Source organism: Physcomitrium patens, chromosome 19, assembly GCF_059467195.1.
Source record: "Physcomitrium patens ecotype Gransden chromosome 19, ASM5946719v1, whole genome shotgun sequence".
In the NCBI taxonomy this organism is placed as follows: domain Eukaryota; kingdom Viridiplantae; phylum Streptophyta; class Bryopsida; order Funariales; family Funariaceae; genus Physcomitrium; species Physcomitrium patens.
This window is the reverse complement of record NC_143428.1, coordinates 6,674,771-6,695,560: the sequence shown is the minus strand read 5'-3', so window position 1 is coordinate 6,695,560 and position 20,790 is coordinate 6,674,771. Positions and strand designations below refer to the sequence as shown.

Genomic DNA, 20,790 nt, shown 5'->3' with positions numbered 1-20,790 from the left:
CATAAATAGAGATAAAATTAATATGAATCACATTATTTTTAAGTATTTTATTTTATTTTAACTTGCAAATTGTTTAGCATTGTAGCATGAACACTTGGAAATTTTGCTATCTTGTAACATACTAAGTATTTATAAGAATTTGTAGATTAATTTATAGTTTAAACAAAAATATTTGTTATTACAAATTATTAATATAGATTAGAAATTGATAAAATATAAAAATTTCAAATATCATATTTTAAAAAGCTAATAAAATGTTATTTGAAAATGTACAAGTTAGAACAAAAATACAAAATATTATTTTAGATAGCAAAGAATGTCATCATATCAAAAATATGGTCAAAGGAATGTGCATTTTAAATTAGCAACTAATAAAATTAAATGCAAGAATAATAGTTTGCATGTATTCTACATCCAAAATCTTAAATTATTAAATTACTTCTAGACCTAAAACTCACATGTTATAATTATCGTGTAACATTTTAAGAGAAATAATTTTAAAATAGTGAAATCACAAAATTGAATTTTTATTATATTTCTAAAGAATCACTTACTTATTATTTTTATTGTCATTAATATTATATATTTCAATTATTTATTCATAGAACCACATATTTTTATTTTATTCATGTCACTTTCTTGAATAATTTTTTCATAATAGTACTCAAATTATGCTTCTATATTTTTGGTAAAATCAGCATTTGATCATAAGTACCATTTTAATCCACTTATACACCTTCAAAGTAACAACCTATCATCCTTAATCACACATCAAAAAAGCAATTCAAACACATTAATACTTGATCAATGAATAATCTCCAAAAGTAAACTATTTCTATATATATATATATATATTAGCATATATAATTATTTGATTTGAATGATACCTTGGCATAGGATGCAATGTTGAGAGAGAGAGAAAGGGTGTGTGACGTTGTCGGTGAGTTCTCCGCATCAAAAGAGGGTTTTATGAAGGATGGCAGGTGTGGAGAGCTGCCTTGCATTATAAGCCACCAGGCTGCAGGTTTGGGCGGTGATAAATTCATAGAGGAGCAGTTTGCAACAGTAGAAAAAAAAAAAAACAAAACAAAACAAAACAAAAACAAAAACAAAACAAAAAACAAACAAACCACCAACAATTAATCAATCCATCCACTTAACAGCTTGAAGAACACATCTGACTCTTAACACATTGCTACGCATTTGTTGCAGGGCAAGCGTCAGAAGCATGCCATCAATCCTCCACTTCCAGCACCAAGAGAAAGCATGGATCGTAAGGTCCAATCCCAACAGTGTCTCTGTTCTTGGAGCTTAAGTTTTTATTTTATTTTATTTAATAAAGTACATATAAAAACGGAGATTGCCTTGTGAAGGTTCAAACTTTGTGGGAAGTTTCGGAGAAAAACATGAAGTTTCGAACATGGGTATACGGCTAGTGCCATCGAGAGGTGACCTAATATCTTTTATTCCATGGAATAATTCTTCCTCCATGAAATCATAGTTATAATGGACTGCCGACTTGTCCGGCAACATTTCCTTTTTTTCTCAAAGAGCTTCGCATACTTTGGCTTGATTGGTAGACTTGTGTCTTGTTGTTCAAACTAGGTAGAATTAGTCATCACCGGATCTGTGCTTCAAAATTCGTTTCTGGGTTCATATGTCCTCGTGCTCCGGGTTCGTGCGCGTGCTTTGATGCAGCAGCGATCGCCTTCACATCATCTGTGAGCACTTTAGCTCGTTTCTGATGGTTAGTGGATACCCAAGTGGAAGTCGCTTGGCTTTGAGTTTGTGTTTGTCAGTTTGCAAGTTTTTTTTTTTTGTTGCGTTGGTGTCGAAATTGTTCCCATTCTTTGTCTCCTCGTCGTGTTGCATTCCAATTTTGCATCGGTTCTGTCATTGGATCGTTCTTACAGGGATCGATTGTTCTGTAATTGCTCTCTCTAGTCTTGAGGTGCCGATTGCTAGGTATTCATTCTTGTCTTATTCCTCTTTTGTCTTGCGTGTTTGAATAGGTTTGAAGGTCTCTTGGCTTTTTGATGCAACATACTTCAGCGATCAATTGTAGGACTTCTAATTACCCACATTTGAGTTCTCTTTCGTTTTGTTTGTGAAATTTCGTGTTGTTCGGGTGTGCCAATCCTTGAACTCTGAAACTTCTCGGCAGGCCGAAGCAGGAGCTGAATTTGGGGTTTGTGAAAAGATGAGATTTGTCGATCATCAGGTTATCGAGGATTATTTATCGGCAGGCTTGTGTATGAAACTTGGTTTTCTGTAATAATTCATCTCCAGGGAGCTCATCTGTCACCAAAATTACTTCCGATGAGCCTGGTTGCGCACTGATGATGACCATGGCTGGTCAATTATCATGACATCTTGTGGTTCACTCGCAAGACGTTAGGATTTTGCGGTCCTAATAGTGTGCTACGGATGCAGTACTTCCAAATTCATCCCAGACCCAAGAAGAATCGGCAATGGAAGGGGGTGAGAATTCGTTACTGGTGGAGTTTTTCGAACCTGCGCAGTATTGGACCGAGGCCCTGCCCCTTGGATGCGGCCGCTTAGGGGCTATGGTACACGGCGGTGTGAAATCCGAACTCGTGCAGCTCAATGGTAAGTAGGCTGCTACTTTCAGTTCATTCCCAGAGTCGATGCTGCACATTTTTTGTCTGCAGACCATGCTACAATTCAGTGTGTGAGATGCATTCAGGGCTCGGCGGAAGTTCCGTATTATGTTTGTCTGTGGTGTTGCCACTGGAGGCTAAGAGCGCTTCTATCATGCAGAGGATACTCTGTGGTCTGGAGGACCAACCGATTGGAACAACCCTAAAGCTCTGGAGACTCTCCCACGAGTGCGGGAGCTTGTAAAGGAAGGAAAGTATGCAGAGGCCACCACAGAGGCACAGAAGATGCTTGGACCTGATCCAGAGGTGCATTTTATTGATTGCCTTGATTTAATTCAAAATTTCAATGTACACAACTTAAGCATTGAATCGCATCTTTCAGCTCCCTTGTTTGTTTGTTTGTTTTTGTTTTTGTTTGTTTGTTCGTTTGTTTTTTTGTTTTAGTTTTTGTCTGTTTTTTTCATTTATTAACTTCAAACCAATTTCTCAGGTCTATCAACCATTGGGAGATTTGAAGCTCGAATTTGATGACTCACATAACACCTATGACAAAGAGAGCTATCGCCGTCAGCTGGATCTTGACACAGCCATGACTTATGTGAATTACGAGATTGGTGATGTGTCGTACCTTCGTCAAGCATTCACTTCTTATCCTCATCAGGTTACCAGATATGATTACTATCTCTTTCACTTTGCGTCGTTCATATTCAGTTTTCTGTAGCCTTAGTTGCCTTCCTGTGTTGTTCTGGTTTGTTGGGCATTTGATCGTCCTTCTCAATGTAATTTCCATAGCCAAATGGAACTTTTGAATTGAAGCATTTCAGGTCTTCGCCATGCGGATAGCTGGAAGCAAGAGTGGCTCAGTTTCGTTTTCTGTGACTCTCGACAGCCAGCTCATGCTAGGCAAAGAAGTTGTTGGCTCGAAGTATATAGCTTTGAAGGGACAATGTCCGATTGATAGTAACAAGGTTACGGAAGTTGCAAGTCCCACTAGGTCGAGTAAAAAGCAAGGAATGGAATTTGTAGCGGTACTTCAAGTAGAGGTTAGCGGAGAAGCCGGGAGGCTACAAGTCGTTGATAAGCAGACACTGAAAGTGCATCAAGCAGACTGGGCGGTTCTCTACTTGACGGCCTCTTCCTCTTTCGATGGACCTTTCAAAGATCCGAGCATTTCAGGCATAGAGCCTACCTCACTGGCATTCGCGGCCTTGGCGAACTTAGTGGATCTTTCATTTGACGACATTCTTGCTGCTCACTTGGCTGATTATCAGACTCTTTTTCATAGAGTTTCCCTGCGTCTGAGGAATCACAGATGCATTGATGGCAACCCCGATTCGAGTGTCTTTGAAGATGTTGATAACGAAGAAAAAGACTTGGGCTTGTGGGAGCTCATTGTTCCCTCAGAAATTGTGGAAAGCAAGACGGTGGAGAGTGGCGCTCAGGTTTCAACAGGAGTGGATGGAGAAGTATACCCACAAAATGCGTGGAAGGAGCGAATTTCAACTAGAGACAGGATCTTGAACTTTGATGGGGATGAAGATCCAGATCTAGTGGTCCTCCTGTTCCAGTTTGGGCGTTACTTGCTCATTGCATCATCTCGACCAAACAGTTTCGTGTCAAACTTGCAAGGAGTATGGAGTAACTCATTACATCCAGCTTGGAGGTGACGTTGTGTACTGAATTGTTGTATCCTGCATTTCGATGTCTATCTGTTTATTCGGAACGTTTGTCACTAAGCAAGTATCTGTGGGTTAGCTCTCCTTCGAAGACCCTGTCGGCAATAATGGTTCTTTCATATACTTAAGCAGTCTTTATGTTTGACATGCATTTGTTTCGGAGCTTCATCTAGTTGATTAAGGTCTGCGCCTAAAATGAATAAAGCACTGGAACTGCTCGAGATTCCCTTCTGAAAAGCATTTCAGCTAGCCTCGTGTCTTGTGACCCCCTACTGAATCCAGCCCTTTTGCAGATGTTGTCCGACTCTCAACATAAACCTGGAAATGAATTACTGGCCTGCTGAAACATGCAGCCTAGCTGAGTGTCATTTACCTCTTTTTGACTTCCTTGAGCAGATTGCTGTCACGGGTGCTACCACTGCCAAGGTAAGTCTTGTAAAACTCACTTGAGCATCATCTGTGGTCTTGTACAGTTCGCCGTTCATGAACATGCTCCCAGAAAAAATTTGAGGAATCTCATATGCAGATTTTCTGTAGGTGAATTATGGTCTAGGAGGGTGGGTGAGCCATCACAATGCGGATATCTGGGCGCACTCAGCTCCTGTAAGTGGAGATCCAGTGTGGGCATTATGGCCTATGAGTGGAGCTTGGATTTGCCTTCATCTTTGGGAGCACTACACTTTCTCTCAAGACGAGGTAAGTTGAAAATTAACATCTTCATGTATATGTATTGCACTGGCATGCTGTTCTTCGTAACTCCCTCACTCTCGCGGTAGTGTGGTTTTGGGAATTGAGGTAGACACCTGTTGATGGATCTAACACAATCAAACCATGGAAATTCTGCAGGAATTTCTGAGGAACCGTGCATATCCACTGTTCAAGGGTTGTGCAGAATTTTTTGTGAACTGGCTTGTCGAAGACGGTAAGGGCCATTTGGTGACAAACCCATCAACCTCGCCAGAACACCATTTTATAGCTCCAGATGGACAAAGCGCATGTGTGAGCTATGGCTCTACCATGGATATGGCTATCCTCCACAACTTTTTCAACGCTGTCGTTTCAGCAGCTAAAGTAAGAGCAACTCCTTCGTTCAACATGATTTCGATCAAAGTAGCTAAGTGCTGAATGCTCAGGGGGTGATATCATTCTTAGTTGGTATGTTGGCAATTGTCGTGACAACTTTGCATGAAACTGAACCCATATCATCTGTGTAGATTGTGGGACAGGATGAAGCAGAGTTGGTCTCTGAAGTTAAATCAGCTGTTGGTCGGCTGCTCCCTGCGAAAATTGGAAGCGATGGTCGACTTCTGGAGTGGGTTGGTACATTTGAACTACTGAATGTTTGATGTGCTTTTGGTCGATTTTTAAGTAGCACTACGATGTGAAGATTTTGCATCTACTAGGTCTGGAGCATCATAATACCGATTTTTTATGATTCTATTGGACCTAAATATATACATACTTGTTATTATTAGCCTCGTCTTGACCATTTATGTTCGTTGAAGTTTCTTCAAATCAGAACACATAACCGACTTTTAGTGCCACAGGTGGAGGAGTTTAAGGACCCAGAGGATACTCATCGGCACATGTCTCATCTGTTTGGTCTTTATCCTGGGCACTCAATAACGCCACAGTCTACTCCAGAACTTTGTGCTGCTGCTACACAAAGTATCCTAAAAAGAGGTACATGTTGCATATACTGCCGAGTGATTGTTATCATGAAATACCGTTGCTCAAAGAGATCTGTATTTGAGCATTAGTTACGGTGCATATTTTTCCATGACCTTTCTCGGTCTGAATGTGTTCTTGGTGAATTTTTTCATTATAAATGGGAATTGGTGAATTTTCTTTCTGTTTAAAAACTGGCCCAAGTACCATGTGATGCACCTTGTCGCCATCATATCGAATAATCTTCAAGTTTTTTTTCCTACACTTCTTAATAAATAGTCCTGTTTTGCGCTGTTCTGTTAACTTTAAATGTGCTTCACTGGTTCGCAGGGGAGATAGGCCCTGGCTGGTCAACGGCTTGGAAGACAGCGTTATGGGCCCGACTCTGGAATAGTGATCATGCTTATTCTATGATTAAACGTATGTTTACACTTGTTCCTTCTGAAGAGAAAGAAGAACGATTCGACGGTGGGGGTCTTTACTCCAACCTGTTCAGTGCCCACCCTCCCTTCCAGATTGATGGAAATCTTGGGTATGCTCTGAATATGTCCTACATATTTAAATTTTCTTTTTCTTTCTGTTTTTCTTCAGCATATTGTATATAACTTGTAATATGTAAAATACACTTGAACCCGGTGCTCCTGAAATTCAGATTTTTAGGAAAGGCATGTTATTGAGCGAGGAACTATATAAAACATAATATGGCAGTTCATTGGTATTTCTTAAGAAAACCGAAGTTACACTTTCTGATGCTGGCAATACCATGTTGCTCTGCCACATAAGCCTCTTTTGAACGTCTTCTTGTAGGTTTTTAATAGAACTTCTTTCTCACTGTCGTGCACAATGCTTATACAGATTCACTGCAGCAGTGGCAGAAATGCTATTTCAAAGTGATGAAAGTAATCTGTATTTACTTCCAGCTTTGCCATTGAGAAAGTGGTGTGATGGACTGATAGCGGGGTTACGAGGCAGGGGTGCCGTCACTGTTGGAATCAGATGGCTAGGTGGCAATCTTCAAGAAGTCACTGTGCAGGTGAATATATAAACCGTGTTACTTTTACAACTGGTAACGATGTTGAAATTTTGTTCAAAGAAACGCAAATCCAACTCTGAAACAAGTCTAGTGGTTTTTTTTTTAAAAAATAAACAATATTGTTTTATAAAAGCACATGAATAGATTTAATTTATAATAAATTAATAAATGATCGGTAATTTATTTTTGAGGAGCATGTGATCCTGATTGATGTTTGAATGTAACGACACCGATGCAGGTTGAGAAGAATTTTTCAGCTACGAGGATGCTTCATTACAATACCAAGGTTGTGACACTGCCGAAGTCAACCAGTGGTCCCCAATTGTACACTTACGATGGTGATCTGAATCTCACGAGGTCTAGATCATTAGAAGACTTGGATGCCGGCGGCGATAACTCGTGCATCATATTGTAATGTCGAGGTTCATGCTTGCTCCATGTTGTGAGGATTGTTTCCACCTGCCTGTCTTTGCACCAAACATCAGCTTTACATCTCCCTCAGTTTTAGGGATGTGGCCGTGTTGGAGGTCGTTTCTGCTTAAATTATGAGGAAGAGTTATCGGAGGGTGTTTGAGTGGAGATAGAGATTACAGCAAACTGTGTGCGCCTGACTTGCATAAGGTTTTTCTTGTAATTGCCCAAAATCTAGCTGTTGCAGACGGTGTAGCTCGGGACAAGGTATTCCAATGAGAGACATAAGTCATTAAAATTTACGTGGTCATACCAATATTGCTAAGTTGAAATTTGGTATGCATCTTATCGTCCACGTTGTTATCTGGGTCGTTCTATTATGAAGTGGCTCAGAGTTGCTCTACAATCTGCACAAAGAATGGGAGGTTAGGTGTGGTGCCTCCCATTTGGTAGTCACATGTTTTATCTAACACAAGCTTTACAACAAAGCAGGCCAACACAGCGCTTGTTTGACTACGCTGTATTTTCGAGATTTTTGAATTAGTCACATTCCTTGAACATGAGTACGCAAGATGTGAAGGAGTTGACTTGATGCACATGAATTCTGGTCACTCCAGTACGTAGCACTGATCAATCAATTGCTACGTGTTATTGTGTAATGAATCTAAACAATTGTTATTTCAAACAGTCAATTAACATGAAGGATCCAGCTTCCTGATAACATTACCAACCTTTCTTTTCTTCCTCAAAAGATAGACCTTTCAGTAGAAAAGTAAATTACCACCACTAAATGACCAACGCTAACGCTAGAGTAAAGCTAGCACCATTATCCACTATTTCTGAGCCTTAGCGAACACTTCGAAATCTAAATATTCATCACGAGTATCATGGAAGCCTTGGAAATTTGGAGAAATCGGGTGTTCGGCCTTCTAAGAAGGCTGTCTTTCCTTCTTGTCCTTCTTCTGTATTATAAAACAACAAGGTTGCATTCCCCGCAAGTTCCTGCAGAAAAAAAAAAGAAAAAAATAAAAACCAACAGTTACATCAGTGTCATCCGGAATAATCATTCAAAGCTCTGGGTCGAAATGAGTTATGAGGAACATTATATCACCTGAAGCCCGGCATGACCATCTTCAGCAGCATTCAGGGCCGACTTGCAGAGTCGAATTGCCATGGGGCTATTCCTCAGAATTTCGCGACACCACACAACAGTTTCTTCCTCCAGTTTTTCCAGCTGTATCATACATTAAAATTCAATCAAATTCAATCAAGTCAACCATCTTCTATCCTTCTCTGCAATCATGCTGAGCGATTGAGTGAAAATATGGCCATTCAGAGCATGAAACGGGGGACAAGGCAACTCACAGGAACAACTTTGTTGACAAGACCCATCTTGTCAGCCTCTTCTGCGGAATAGAATTTGGCTAAGAACCACATCTCGCGCGCCTTCTTCTGGCCAACCTGAGAAAATCCCACACGAGAAGTTGCTTCAAGATAATATACATGAGGTTGGAATCTACGAGTTTAATCACCATAGAGTTGGTGATAATTACCAAACGTGCCATCATGCTACAACCGTAGCCAGCATCAAAGCTCCCGACCTGCAAATTAAGAAACGGAGATATTAGTAACAACGCCAGTTTGGTGATTCATGTATCAGGAAGTGATATTATGAGAAAAGGTCAAACAACAAAACAACCAGAAAAGTACCTTGGGTCCAGTTTGTCCAAATACTGCGTTGTCGGCAGCGATTGTGAGGTCACATACCATGTGCAGTACATGTCCTCCTCCAACTGCATAACCTGCCACCTGAACACATAAATTTGGAGGGCAAGTATACCATTACATCCACTTTGAGAACGTGTTTCGGCCTTGGTTGCAACTTAGAATCCAGGTTCCAAAGAGGATGGCTCTAACGTTGATAGGACCTCGTCCGCTTTGGACGTATAACATTTCCCAAATACAGAGATGGAGCGACAAAACGACATGTAACTCACCATTGCGATCACCGGCTTTGGCAATCTTCGTATTTGCATCTGTACGAAGCGTGGATATATTCGTCAGTTTCAAACAGCGTTATGAAGTAGAGACTTATAAACTATCCAAGTGGCATGACTTGTGAACTGCAGACAGGTAGATTTGAAAATGCGGACATATTAGAAATTCTAGACATGGCCCTAACCACACTCTGATTCAAATAGATGAAAATAGGTCCAACGACCCCCCGAATTATCCAAAATACTAGCTATTACTATTGTAAACGATGGAAGGTCTTCAATGATGAAGAGTAATCCCAATGTTCTCTGTAAGGTCATATAACCAGCGGCAAAGGTGTTCATCCAGTCAGAACATCTTCACATCACGGCAAGTAGCTTTACAATGCATTGCAATACAAATATTACCTGCACATCCAGAATATTCAGGCGGCCAATATTATCATCTCCAACATATCCATGTTTTCCCCGCACTGCTTGATCCCCTCCGCTGCAGAAAGCTTCCGTTCCCTGCAAAGGTATACAATTGGAGCATAAGAGGTATATTCCCATTATTATTTCGTCCCAATACAATCATTGAAATCAGCATGCGTAAGGAAAGGGATAATAAGAATAGTAATAAGTAATAACAATAAAAAAGTGAATCCTTGCAATCAATTCCATGCGAACTTCACACTCAACAGAAAAAAATTGAGTGTAGAGGAGCAGCAGAGCACCTTGCCTGTGAAGATAATCACACCAACTTGCATATCATCACGCGCCAAATCAAAGGCGCGCTTCAGCTCCCCAACAGTTAGTGGTCGAAACGCATTCCTCCTGTCCGGCCTGTTGATAGTAATCTACGAGCATAGAAACCACAACCACAGCTCATCAATACCCAACATTTCTAGAAAGAAAATGCTGCTAGAATTACAAAGGAAACTCGCGAACTCTGCCAAAGAAAACATTGCTCCGGTAAGGCACATTCGCTTGTTCTCATACCCTCTCTCGCCATTCACAGAAGTACTCAATTCAGAATCCCAATAACAGAAACATTCCATCAACAGGCAAGCTTGTGCTAAAAAGCCTCAAACCCAAAGTACAGAGATGACTTAAAAAAATGAGTCACACACCAGCGCATTCTTTCCAGAGAGCAAACAGGCATTTTTACCTTGGCAATGCCATCGGAAGCGGACTTCTCGTAGAAAATGTCCCGAAACTCTTGCCCTGCGGGCTGCGGAACCGGGACCCAGGTGGGAATCTCACGCGACACGACCCCGTGGACGCGCTCGTAGCTGCTTAATTTCCGTCCCATCACACCCGACGCATGAGAATTGGATTGCGCGGCGCACACGGACGACGAGAGCGCAACGCTGCAGGTCCCCTCCTCCTCCTCTCCCCCTGAGTGGAGGTGCCGGGCGAGGGTGGCGAGACGGCGCTGGTGCCGCTCCTCCATCGCCACAGCTCTCTCTCTCTGGCGCTCGCTCTCTCTCTCACACACACACACACTCTTTCTCTCGCTTTGTCTTGTCTTATCGATCTCTAACCACACCCACCCAACCTTCACCACGAAGTATAGTAGAATCATTCGCCTCCTCCTCGTCGGATAATGGTTTCCGAGCCCATATTCTTCCCTCTTCCTTCTTCGCTCGTCGGTGATTCCGGTTTTCTCGTCTTGGATAATCCGCTGTTTTCGAAGCCCCCTTATGCTGACGTCGGGCCTTGCGGGGTCTCTCTCATTATCTAGGAATTTGGAGGAATGAGGGGGGACGTCATGTCCCTGGGGCTTTATCTAGGATTCTATCTAGGATTCTATCTAGGATTCGTGAATATTTTTTCTTCACTCTGAAGAAAAAAGGATCTTTTTGAGTCCTCGCTTTAAAGCGTGCAATTTAATTTTATGTTTCGTTTGAAATGGGGGTTTTGGTTTCAATGTGTTGAGGTGTGATGTTTTTGATTTAGAAGACGTTGAGGTGTGGGTAATGTTTTATGGTGGTTTGGATTATGGGATTATTCATCGAGCTCTGTTTTGCTTGCATGTGACGGTAGATGAGGAAAGATATAGTATTCACTAGTAAAGTAATAAATATATATTAATAATTACATAGTATATCATATATAGTAATAAATATATATTAAATTGTGTTTAAAATTTTGTACTATTTCAATAAAGTAGTTTTTTGCAAGTTTGTCATTAGTTATTTAAAAATAATTAAAGGGATATAAATTTAAATCAACAAAACAAAACAATGTATACTTAAGAACAAAATTAATATTGTAATTTTTTATGGGCATCCCCCCCTTGGCTATTTTGGTGCTTCCTGATTTGTTTATTGCTTTGTTTGAGAGTATAAAATATTTTGTTATCACTTGTTCCTTTGTCCTCCACTCATCTACACTTAAACAACCAACAAGCAACCTAAAGAGTACTAAAATAGCCAAGAGTAAATACCCATGCATTCTTTAATCTTATCATATCATATACTAATTTAATTCATTATAATATTAAAAAAAATCATACAAGAAAAAATTTATGTTATAATAATATTAGTTAACAATGAAATAATCTTTGGTTTTTTATATTAGTGTAAGTAGTATTGATTATATATATATATATATATAGAGAGAGAGAGAGAGAGAGAGAGAGAGAGAGAGAAGTTGTAAAAAAAAATTCTAAAAAAGTATACAAACCACACATGCAAAATAGAAAATAAAGAAGAAAAAGAACAACAATTTATTTGTAAAACAACTTATTGTTTTTTATTATAACTGAAAGATATTTTATCTTCGACAACAAAAATATACTTTTAAAATCCTCCACATAATTAATACATGATTAGGTTTTAGAGCATCTCATTTACAAGAATTTATAGATATTATAAGAAATATTATTTTGTATGTATATTACTATATAAAAATCTAAAAATGACATTATTATCAAAACTTCACAAACAAGTCAATAAATTTTTCATATTTAGGAATGATGCTTAATAATCATTAATACATATTTATCCAATCATATAATTAATATAAATTTAATTATGAACTTTCTACAACAAATCTTGTAAAAAATGCATTAATATCTTCTGTTAATTAAAAAGTGCACATTGGCCATTGTCTTTGTTGAACTTTTGGTTTGCATGTTTTAATACCTTAAGTGAACTTAAAATGTGATATGAAATTGAGTGTCTTTAAGGTAATTCAATTTTCTGTTTAATTATGTTTTTGTTTTCACTTCTCAATATACATGCTTCACACATTGTAGCTGCATTACACATTGTCAATACCTTTAACTTTTTTGAAACAGTAAAATCCTATTTCTTTAATACCTCAAAATTTAAATGGGTATGGTCCAAAGTTACTAAAAACCTTGTTTGCATCATACAACATGTTTGATACATTTACACCTTATTTAAAAAAGGTAAAATAAAAGTTTAAGATTCTTTGAAATTTCTAAAAGCTCTTTGGTGATGTTTTTATTCAGATGATAAAATATTTGTTAATGAAAAGTATTACTATTAAATAATAATAACAATAATCATCATCATCATCATCATCATCATGTGCAGTTCATTCTTTGAATTTTTAATTTTTTTGGACCATTGTTAAAAATATTTTATGTTTTTCTAATTGCAGGCCATTTTGGATTTTATAAAACAATGGAGTTACTACTGGTAATATGCTTGGTCTGTTACATAGAAATCCAAAGAATGCGATCTTTGTGCAAGGGCAAAAATAAAGGAAGGGATAATAGAAATCAAGCAAAAGTAAATTAAAATAACTATTTTGTGATTTATTTCATAAACATTCCAAAGCCATTTTATTTCGTCTGCAATGTTTTTGTACTTCACATGCTTGTTAAATATAAAAAAGAAAAATTGCCAACTTCATTTGATTGCTTGATTGTGTAAAATTTTAATAACTTGTGCAACATGCACAAATTTACATCCTGCAACAAGATAATTGCTAGCAAGTTTCATGCAAAAAAAATACCTGAAAATAACCCATTAATTCCATAAATCTTTAAAAAACATCACGCTTTAATTGAAGATTGAGATTTACTTTAAGAACAACAACATAATTCCTGTTGTTAAAGTGAAAACTTTACACAACAGCAATATCATTTTTTAAGACAAAACTCAATCTATGTAACCCTTGGTTGGTAATATTGAGCGAAACCCGTTTTAGCCACAAAACATGTAGTTTATTAAATTATAGTTAATAAAAAAAATACTCTGGTTGCATTAAAAAAATACTTTAGATACCCCTCATTTAAAGCATAATTAAAACGCAATTAGGTTTCATTGCTACAGGTGTGGTTTTTCATGTTCGCGCAGTGAGGGATGGAAGTCGGGTATCAACCAAACCTAGGTAAAATAGGTACAGACGACGGGTCCCGAGGATCCCGAGTAGAAGAAGACGGGTATAAACTAATCCGATGTATTACCTGGTATCAGAAGCAGCGAGGAAGGGAGTTGAGGTATAAGGGAAGCGGCTAGGGCCACCAGGACTTTCTTTCACTCAGACGCGCGGTGTTGCTCCGAGCTTCTCAGCGAGCCCATCAGCCCTGCAGCCATGGTGTCTGGCTCTGGCCTTTGCGCCAAAGTTGTGGTCGTCGATGCGCGCCACCATATGCTTGGGCGTTTGGCTTCCATCCTTGCCAAGGAGCTCCTAAATGGCCAGAAAGTCGTACGTTTCGTCACCTTCTCCTTCACTCAATCAACCAGCTCACGATTATTTTTTTTTCCTTTTCGGGTTTCCGAGGTTTTCAGCATGAATTTGGTACCCGATTGCTGTTATAGTTATATGTTTTTCGATATTGAATATTGCAGTGACAGGAATTTCGCCTGTTGTACTAGGGTTTTTCTAGGGTTTTGAAGTCGTAATTTCTATACGAGTGGCATTCTTTATTCATGTATTTGAATGAGGTTTCCTATCACGAGAATTCCATCATGTAACGTGAGTTTATTTAATGTTTCATATCTGAAATATATATCCCATAATGCATCGTCCAGGTGGTCGTTCGATGCGAGGAGATCTGCCTTTCTGGTGGACTCGTCAGGCAAAAAATGAAGTACTTGAGGTTCTTGAGGAAGAGGATGAACACCAAGCCCAGCAAGGGCCCAATCCACTTCCGCTCACCTGCCCGTATTTTGTGGAGGACCATTCGTGGGTAAATTACTTAGTCTTAATTGCTTTTCTTTGAATACGTGTATCCAGGGTTTTTCTAGGTGCAGAAGCAGGTAGCACTAGCTTTGGATTTTACCTTGGATATGAGAAATCATGCCTCATTGAGTAAGGGACTCGAAATGGCCGTAGTTTGTAGGACCTAAAATAGTTCGTCTATGTGAGTTTCGTCTCATATACATGAGACCCGTATAAGTGCTTGTAATCGAAAGAATACCTCCTGGATTGAATTACAGATTCCATTCTTATCAGGTTCAAACCAAAGTTAACCATTTATTTTGTTAAAATAAGAACTTTCATCTGAACAAATTATGTCACTTTGGCAGAATGATCCCGCACAAGACAAAGAGGGGAGCTGCTGCTCTTGAGCGCTTGAAGGCATTCGAGGGTGTCCCAGCTCCTTACGACAAAATGAAGAGGATGGTCATTCCTGATGCTCTCAAGTATGCTAACTTTCTCGCACTGTCTGATGTCAAGAAGTGATTATAATTTAGGTTACCAGTATGATTCGAGGACCAATGTAGGCTGTTGCTGCAGAATTGTTTTAGACTAATAAATCAATGTTATTGTGTCGTTCATGAGACGTTTTATTTATGCAGGGTGTTGAGGCTGCAACCTGGCCACAAGTTCTGTTTGTTGGGTCGCTTGTCGGAGGAGGTTGGATGGCACCACTACGACACCATTAAGGTTTGTAGTTCCTTACCAGTGACATTCATAAATTGTATAAGTCTTTTCAGGGAAATTAGCACGGAGGTCGTTCAACAGCTAAATCTTTGCGACGTGCCCCTTGGTCTTACTTTTCAATTCTATATATGATCGTGATGAAAATCCTGTATATCGTCTTCAATATTTTAAGATTCCACGGGTAAATTGTTCTTAAGGATTTAATTGAGTCACAACTTATGCGTTGCTGTTTTGTTCATTTCGTTTTGTAGGAGCTGGAGGAGAAGCGTAAGGCCAAGTCCAATGTCTTCTATGAGCGTAAGAAGCAGCTCATTCAGCTCCGCCTCAAGGCCACGAAGCGTGTCGAGGAGCAGCTCAGTTCCCTGCAAGAGACTTTGGCACCCATCACTTACACTTCATAGGTCTTCACGTTGGAAGTTGTTTCTGCATGAGGCCATTCATAGTACAGGATGTAGTGCTAGTGAGATGAAGGAGGATGATTCTTGACTGATGTAAATGTTCAATTTATTCCTTGCATGGTAGTTAAGATGATCCTCTTGCGGTAGAGTTTTCCCAGTACCATGGTTGTCTATCTTCGCTCATGTAGAAATGAGTATCTGGTCATTATGGCATTGCATGATATCTGAAGACGATGAGGATAACTAACGCAAATGAATATTTAGCATTCTAACACTGAATTTATCTTTTAATCAACGTCGATGTTAAAGATTTTTCTTGTTCTAGAAGATTTGAGGAGCTATTCACTTCATACGAATTGATGACTTCAAAGACCTACTGAAGACTGTAAGCGGCATTTAACATACCGCAATATTTGGACCGACTCCAGGCCCAAAATGTAATTGAAAATGCATAGTTGCACCCCGCGTTAATCATCAATTCGAACGCTGTTAATGAAGAGAGGCGATGAGCGGCAGTGTCCAGAGCGGCAGTGTCCAGATTGTGTTGGCGCAGTCATGCCCATGAGCAGGCCGTCTCCACTATGGGTCAAAGTCGTAGGCTTACACTTAATAGTCAAATGAGAAGTGACTTCCAAAATGATAGTTCTATTACTTTTACAACCTACTTCATGGAAAATTATAAATGACACAACTGAAAAGAAAATGCAGAAAACAATAACTTTGTTGTGGTCCAGATGAAAAAAACTCCATTCAATTCTATCACACATTACCAGATAGGTCCAAATCAGGGTGGGAGGCAAAAAACTCATTTTTTTTCTTTTTACTCTTTCAACAATTAATAGAATGTTGATGTTCAGATCCTAAAATACGTCAAAGCATAGGAACATTTCAAAAGTATACTGAATAATTTTAAGGAATAAGTAAATTTGACCGCAACATCCAAGCTAATAAATCGTGTCGGCACAGTAATTTTTCTTAATTCTTAAACACACTGTCTACCTCAGCCAAGGGCTTATCTTAGCTCCAGCTTCATGACCATCATATGCATTCCCGAAACTTCACATAAATTTGATGCTGACGTCGATTGAACATGAGTTCGTAAAATGGCAGACAAATAAGGCCTGTAAAAATTCATTGCAACATGTGACAAGCATGCCGTACACTAGGCACTGGGAACAGGCTCGGCTGCACCTGCATCAGTCTCAGCAACATCTCCAACGGGCCTCTCAATCTTGGAACCAACCTCCTCACTGTAGTCACCATGAACCTGTCCGAGCAGGAATCCAAACCAGCAATAAAACAATCAAAACAAATCCAGCAGGCCAAGTGAGACCAACTAAATCTACAATCGCGAATTCCAGTGAAGATTTCTTCACTATATTCGCTACACGCGAGACAAAAGCGTTTCATTGTAAAACAATTACAACCTAATCCCCGCGACGAATTACAACACCCGAGCATGAAATTCGTGACTGTCGACTCACCTCCATAAGTTTCATCAGATCGAACTTGGGAGCCTTGAGAATCTTCACCTTCCTGATAAAAGTATTCTGCAAGGGGTAGATACCTTGAGTTGCCTTCTCAATTTCCTTCCCAATGACCTCAGGAATAAACTTGGAAACCAAGTCTTTCAAGTCACAAGTCTGGGCTTCACGAGTCATGATTTCCCTCATCTTCCGCCTAATCTGCATACCCCAAAATGATGCAACAAAACCTTAAGTTCCACAGTGTGCATGATATGAGCAAAATAATTATAACTGATCAGAAACTGTCGACGGCTATCAGAATTCGACCTTTTTCAGCCCTTCTACGACATGGAAAGCCCTGCCAGCATTTCATTCATATGCCGTTCAATCCTAGATTAGAAGCTAGTCGTGCATAACTAACAGTTTCCAACTTAGGTTAGTAGCGCAAGCTAGAATTGCACTCTTCGAGTAATACAGGGTCAATGCTGAATACAAGCCAATCAAATAAAATCGATGTACGGTTTCAAACCTGACGAATTTGGCTGCTCTGTGCGTAGCAAGTCTTCTTGATCTGGTTCGGCCTCTTCTTCGTGGATGCAATGCAGAAAATGCGAAGCTGGTAATTGTCCGTGGTTTTTACATCCACATGAGCTTCGATCAAACTCTGCCACTTGCGCACCAGAGACCGCAGCTTGTCGGTTGTCAAGTCCATGCCCTACAAGAATTCAGCTGTCAGAATATGACCATAACCTGTCATGAGGATTCCTCCTAGAATCAACCACCTGTTCTTAACTCCTCTCAAGAAGCCCTCTCGGAAACACAACTACACTCAACCTTTACGTGCGGCCACACCTACACTCAACCCGGATAACAGTATGTCCTAAGCCTAAATTGACTCAGAAACAAGACTGCATAGTACACACACCCAAAAATTCGTGAGAACATTCTTGCCCTGCACGTCCTCAGCCCTCAGCTTGATCTTGCGGAAAGCCTGGTCCTCGTCATTCTGCAAATCAGCCAATTAGACCTCGAACACACGGCCCCTTAAGCCATCGGAAGCAATCTGGTAACATCCAGCACACCTGATGTTAGCAACAAACCACATTGACAAAAATAAAAATAAAAACACACACACACACACATGATGAAAAAAATCCAAAACCTTCGCACCTTAGTACCGGCGGTCCTGGTCACGAGAGTCTTTCCCAGCGACTTCTGCGGGAAGGTGTTGGGAGCTTTGATGTCATACCAGTCCTTCTTGGAGAAGGGATCAACACTGCGTAGGACTCAGAAGATATCGCCATGTCATCTCAAATCCTCACAAACACATCAAAACCCTAATAAACGCACCACTGTGAGTGGGGGGGATAGAGAAAGAGAGATAGCGAGCGAGGGAGAGAGAGAGAGAGAGAGAGAGATTATGGGAGCGTACATTTTCTTCTTGCCACCCTTCTTCCCCTTGGAAATGCGCTTGTTCTTCCCGACCGCCATGGTTGCGGAGGGCGGCGGAGAAGAATTGACGACGAAGTGCCGAAGGAGGCTCTGTCGATACTGGGGCCCTCCCCTTTGGCTCTGGCCGTCCCGCGGAACCTCTATTCACACCGCCTTTGTATTTTTCCCCTCGACCCTGTTCACACCACCCTCAGTCCTCGTGTCCGTTCACACGGTAATCTCCCCTTATCCTCTCCTCATTTTACTACGATCCTGTTCAGACCGGAATTTCTGTTTCTATTGCGTTCTCAACGCGTTCGCATGTCACCTCAATACCCTCCTTCGTTCCCATTTGCTATTAAATGTTACTTTGGGGAATTCAATTTTTGTAATGTCGTGGTCAATATTATATACATCGAAGAAGTGTTGTTGTCATTTTTCACTATTTTATAAGTTTCTCACTATATAAACTATATCTTTGCTTCTATTTTGATAAGAAAAAAGAAAAAGGGAATAAAAAATCGATGTTGTGATTATAAATGAATAGAGAAGGAGTTTAAAACCCAAAACAAATCAATACATCTTGTTTTGATTAAAACCAAGTTATGTGAGCCCATGGAAGGTCAATAAGCTCAATAAAGATACAAACATAAACTCTTTCATTTATGTTGAAGTCTTACACCTTAAAGTAAATCAATAGTTGTATAGGTGTGTGAACATAAATATATATATATATATATATATATATATATATATGTTTTAAAGATAAATAATTTTGGCCTTGCAGGCACTTGGCGGATTGACTTGGTTCTTAAGTTAATTTTCTAAAACAACTGTAAATTGAATAATGCTCAGAAGATGAATGTACTGCAAATTTAATCCAAGTGAGTGGAAATGAAAAAGAAGAAAACAGAAAAAAATATATATATTTAGATAATAGGTGGATAGACATTGATTATGATCAATTTCTTAATTTTCTTTTTTTATAGAAAGCTATCTAAAAACATTTATCTTTAAACGATTATTCCTCCTGTAAGTAATACTAAGACATACAAAAAAGGACCAAAGTAGAAGATTTATAACTAACAAATATATGGTTGAACTCAGAAAAGAAAAGATGCATTAAACTTCAGCACAAAAGGAAATGCAAAAATAGGAATAATCCTCCTGTTTGTTAGACTCTAACATTAGAAATCAAAATTTTATAAATTTCATAATATTTTTTCTTCTAAAAGAATTCATTTAAAATGATTGATTGAATACTTCTATGTTTGTGAAATAATATATGGTTGTTATATGATAAATAAGGATTTTCTAATTTTTTTTGATGTCGATCCTTAGGCTAAACTGCTATCATATAAAAATCAAAACTCGAATGGAGATCATTATTATTATAATTATTATAAAAAGAAGTATTGCTGTGTATAATATGCCAGTAAATTTTAAATTTTTTGAGGATACTTTTGGCATTGTAAATTATTTGAAAATTACTTTTGATTGAACAAGAATCTTTGGGACCCAATTCTTTAGCTAACAAATTACACAAATCCTAATAACAGAGTTTTAACTTTGAATAAATTTTGAACATACATCATTTTCAACTGATTCTAATCCTTATTTCAATCCTAAAAATATAAATATAGAAAAAAAATAAAGAAAGTTCTTAAAACTCATAATTTTCTTGGGGCCATATATATATATCTACATACATATCTAAGATTTTTCATTTGATTTTTTTGATGGATTAATGTGCTGGTCTAATTCAAACTTAAACATGTTCTTTTAATTTTTTTTTATGCAATTACAAAAATAGCACACATGGTGTATTAAATTAATGTTAGTGTTTTTTATTTTATTTTATTTTTGTTGCTGATAGAAACCATAGATTTTTTGTAAAATGCTCACATATATTAACATATCTCTTAGTTTTCATCAGTTTTTTATTTTTTTATTTTTTTATTTTTTTGGAATTTGGAATTTGTAAACCACATACAAACAAACCAATAAACGTGATATAACTGTAGCTTTGCAAACTAATGAATCGTAACTCCACAAACTTTTGAGTGGTCATTGTGTTTTGGTTTCAGAGTGACTTCACTAAAGAGCAAATTTCTTGTAAAACATCCATAAACGCCGTCCAAAAGATATCCATTTTTATTTTTTAGTTCTTTATTTTTTTAATTTATAAAAACGACTTTTGAATTGGTTTGATTTGCACATGGCATGTCTTTTTCATGATTTT

The 20,790-nt window shown here is 38.6% G+C and overlaps 4 protein-coding genes across 12 annotated transcripts; 2 read left to right on the top strand and 2 right to left on the bottom strand.

Annotated features, from left to right (window-relative positions):
* The first annotated feature begins 1,467 nt into the window (after nt 1-1,467).
* LOC112295991 (alpha-L-fucosidase 2) lies at nt 1,468-7,762 on the top strand. Of its 9 annotated transcripts, none has more exons than XM_024548062.3 (14): nt 1,498-1,747; nt 2,013-2,061; nt 2,434-2,610; nt 2,782-2,927; nt 3,112-3,282; nt 3,446-4,284; nt 4,591-4,723; nt 4,835-4,993; nt 5,144-5,368; nt 5,512-5,613; nt 5,845-5,980; nt 6,296-6,497; nt 6,821-6,998; nt 7,237-7,762. In XM_024548062.3, the coding sequence occupies exons 2-14, from the start codon at nt 2,037-2,039 to the stop codon at nt 7,411-7,413; spliced, it is 2,670 nt and encodes an 889-aa protein (XP_024403830.1). In that variant the 5' UTR covers nt 1,498-1,747; nt 2,013-2,036; the 3' UTR covers nt 7,414-7,762. The 9 variants fall into 9 exon arrangements, with proteins under 9 accessions (XP_024403836.1, XP_024403837.1, XP_024403830.1 ...); XM_024548070.3 differs by having other exon boundaries at nt 1,546-1,747; nt 3,438-4,284; XM_024548061.3 differs by having other exon boundaries at nt 1,549-1,721.
* A 295-nt stretch (nt 7,763-8,057) lies between these two features.
* LOC112295993 (uncharacterized) lies at nt 8,058-10,877 on the bottom strand. The gene is made up of 9 exons (XM_024548072.3): nt 10,554-10,877; nt 10,120-10,242; nt 9,812-9,913; nt 9,407-9,445; nt 9,120-9,218; nt 8,963-9,010; nt 8,775-8,870; nt 8,521-8,643; nt 8,058-8,411 (listed from the first exon to the last, which is right to left on the bottom strand). The coding sequence occupies exons 1-9, from the start codon at nt 10,836-10,838 to the stop codon at nt 8,295-8,297; spliced, it is 1,032 nt and encodes a 343-aa protein (XP_024403840.3). The 5' UTR covers nt 10,839-10,877; the 3' UTR covers nt 8,058-8,294.
* Nucleotides 10,878-13,908: 3,031 nt separating this feature from the next.
* LOC112272739 (large ribosomal subunit protein uL13) lies at nt 13,909-15,811 on the top strand. The gene is made up of 5 exons (XM_024500807.3): nt 13,909-14,071; nt 14,398-14,555; nt 14,896-15,012; nt 15,169-15,256; nt 15,505-15,811. Exons 1-5 carry the CDS (start codon nt 13,958-13,960, stop codon nt 15,652-15,654), a joined length of 627 nt encoding a protein of 208 aa, XP_024356575.1. The 5' UTR covers nt 13,909-13,957; the 3' UTR covers nt 15,655-15,811.
* A 630-nt stretch (nt 15,812-16,441) lies between these two features.
* Nucleotides 16,442-18,695, bottom strand: LOC112272738 (small ribosomal subunit protein eS1). Its single transcript, XM_024500806.3, has 6 exons — nt 18,550-18,695; nt 18,288-18,393; nt 18,043-18,123; nt 17,647-17,832; nt 17,136-17,336; nt 16,442-16,918 (listed from the first exon to the last, which is right to left on the bottom strand). The coding sequence occupies exons 1-6, from the start codon at nt 18,606-18,608 to the stop codon at nt 16,814-16,816; spliced, it is 738 nt and encodes a 245-aa protein (XP_024356574.1). The 5' UTR covers nt 18,609-18,695; the 3' UTR covers nt 16,442-16,813.
* Between the last annotated feature and the right edge of the window lie 2,095 nt (nt 18,696-20,790).

Excerpts from the sequence above, each read along its gene's own strand:
- LOC112295991 (XM_024548062.3), top strand. The coding sequence starts at position 2,037 with ATGCAACATACTTCAGCGATCAATT. Across the intron at positions 2,928-3,111 it reads TGCTTGGACCTGATCCAGAG|GTCTATCAACCATTGGGAGA; the intron begins GTGCATTTTATT and ends CCAATTTCTCAG. Across the intron at positions 6,999-7,236 it reads TTCAAGAAGTCACTGTGCAG|GTTGAGAAGAATTTTTCAGC; the intron begins GTGAATATATAA and ends ACACCGATGCAG.
- LOC112295993 (XM_024548072.3), bottom strand. The coding sequence starts at position 10,838 with ATGGAGGAGCGGCACCAGCGCCGTCTCGCCACCCTCGCCCGGCACCTC. Across the intron at positions 9,219-9,406 it reads CAAAGCCGGTGATCGCAATG|GTGGCAGGTTATGCAGTTGG; the intron begins GTGAGTTACATG and ends TTATGTGTTCAG. Across the intron at positions 8,644-8,774 it reads TTGTCAACAAAGTTGTTCCT|CTGGAAAAACTGGAGGAAGA; the intron begins GTGAGTTGCCTT and ends TGTATGATACAG.
- LOC112272739 (XM_024500807.3), top strand. The coding sequence starts at position 13,958 with ATGGTGTCTGGCTCTGGCCTTTGCGCCAAAGTTGTGGTCGTCGATGCG. Across the intron at positions 15,013-15,168 it reads GTCATTCCTGATGCTCTCAA|GGTGTTGAGGCTGCAACCTG; the intron begins GTATGCTAACTT and ends TTATTTATGCAG. Across the intron at positions 15,257-15,504 it reads ACCACTACGACACCATTAAG|GAGCTGGAGGAGAAGCGTAA; the intron begins GTTTGTAGTTCC and ends TTCGTTTTGTAG.
- LOC112272738 (XM_024500806.3), bottom strand. The coding sequence starts at position 18,608 with ATGGCGGTCGGGAAGAACAAGCGCATTTCCAAGGGGAAGAAGGGTGGC. Across the intron at positions 18,394-18,549 it reads AAGGGTGGCAAGAAGAAAAT|TGTTGATCCCTTCTCCAAGA; the intron begins GTACGCTCCCAT and ends AGTCCTACGCAG. Across the intron at positions 16,919-17,135 it reads ATCTGATGAAACTTATGGAG|GTTCATGGTGACTACAGTGA; the intron begins GTGAGTCGACAG and ends CTGCTCGGACAG.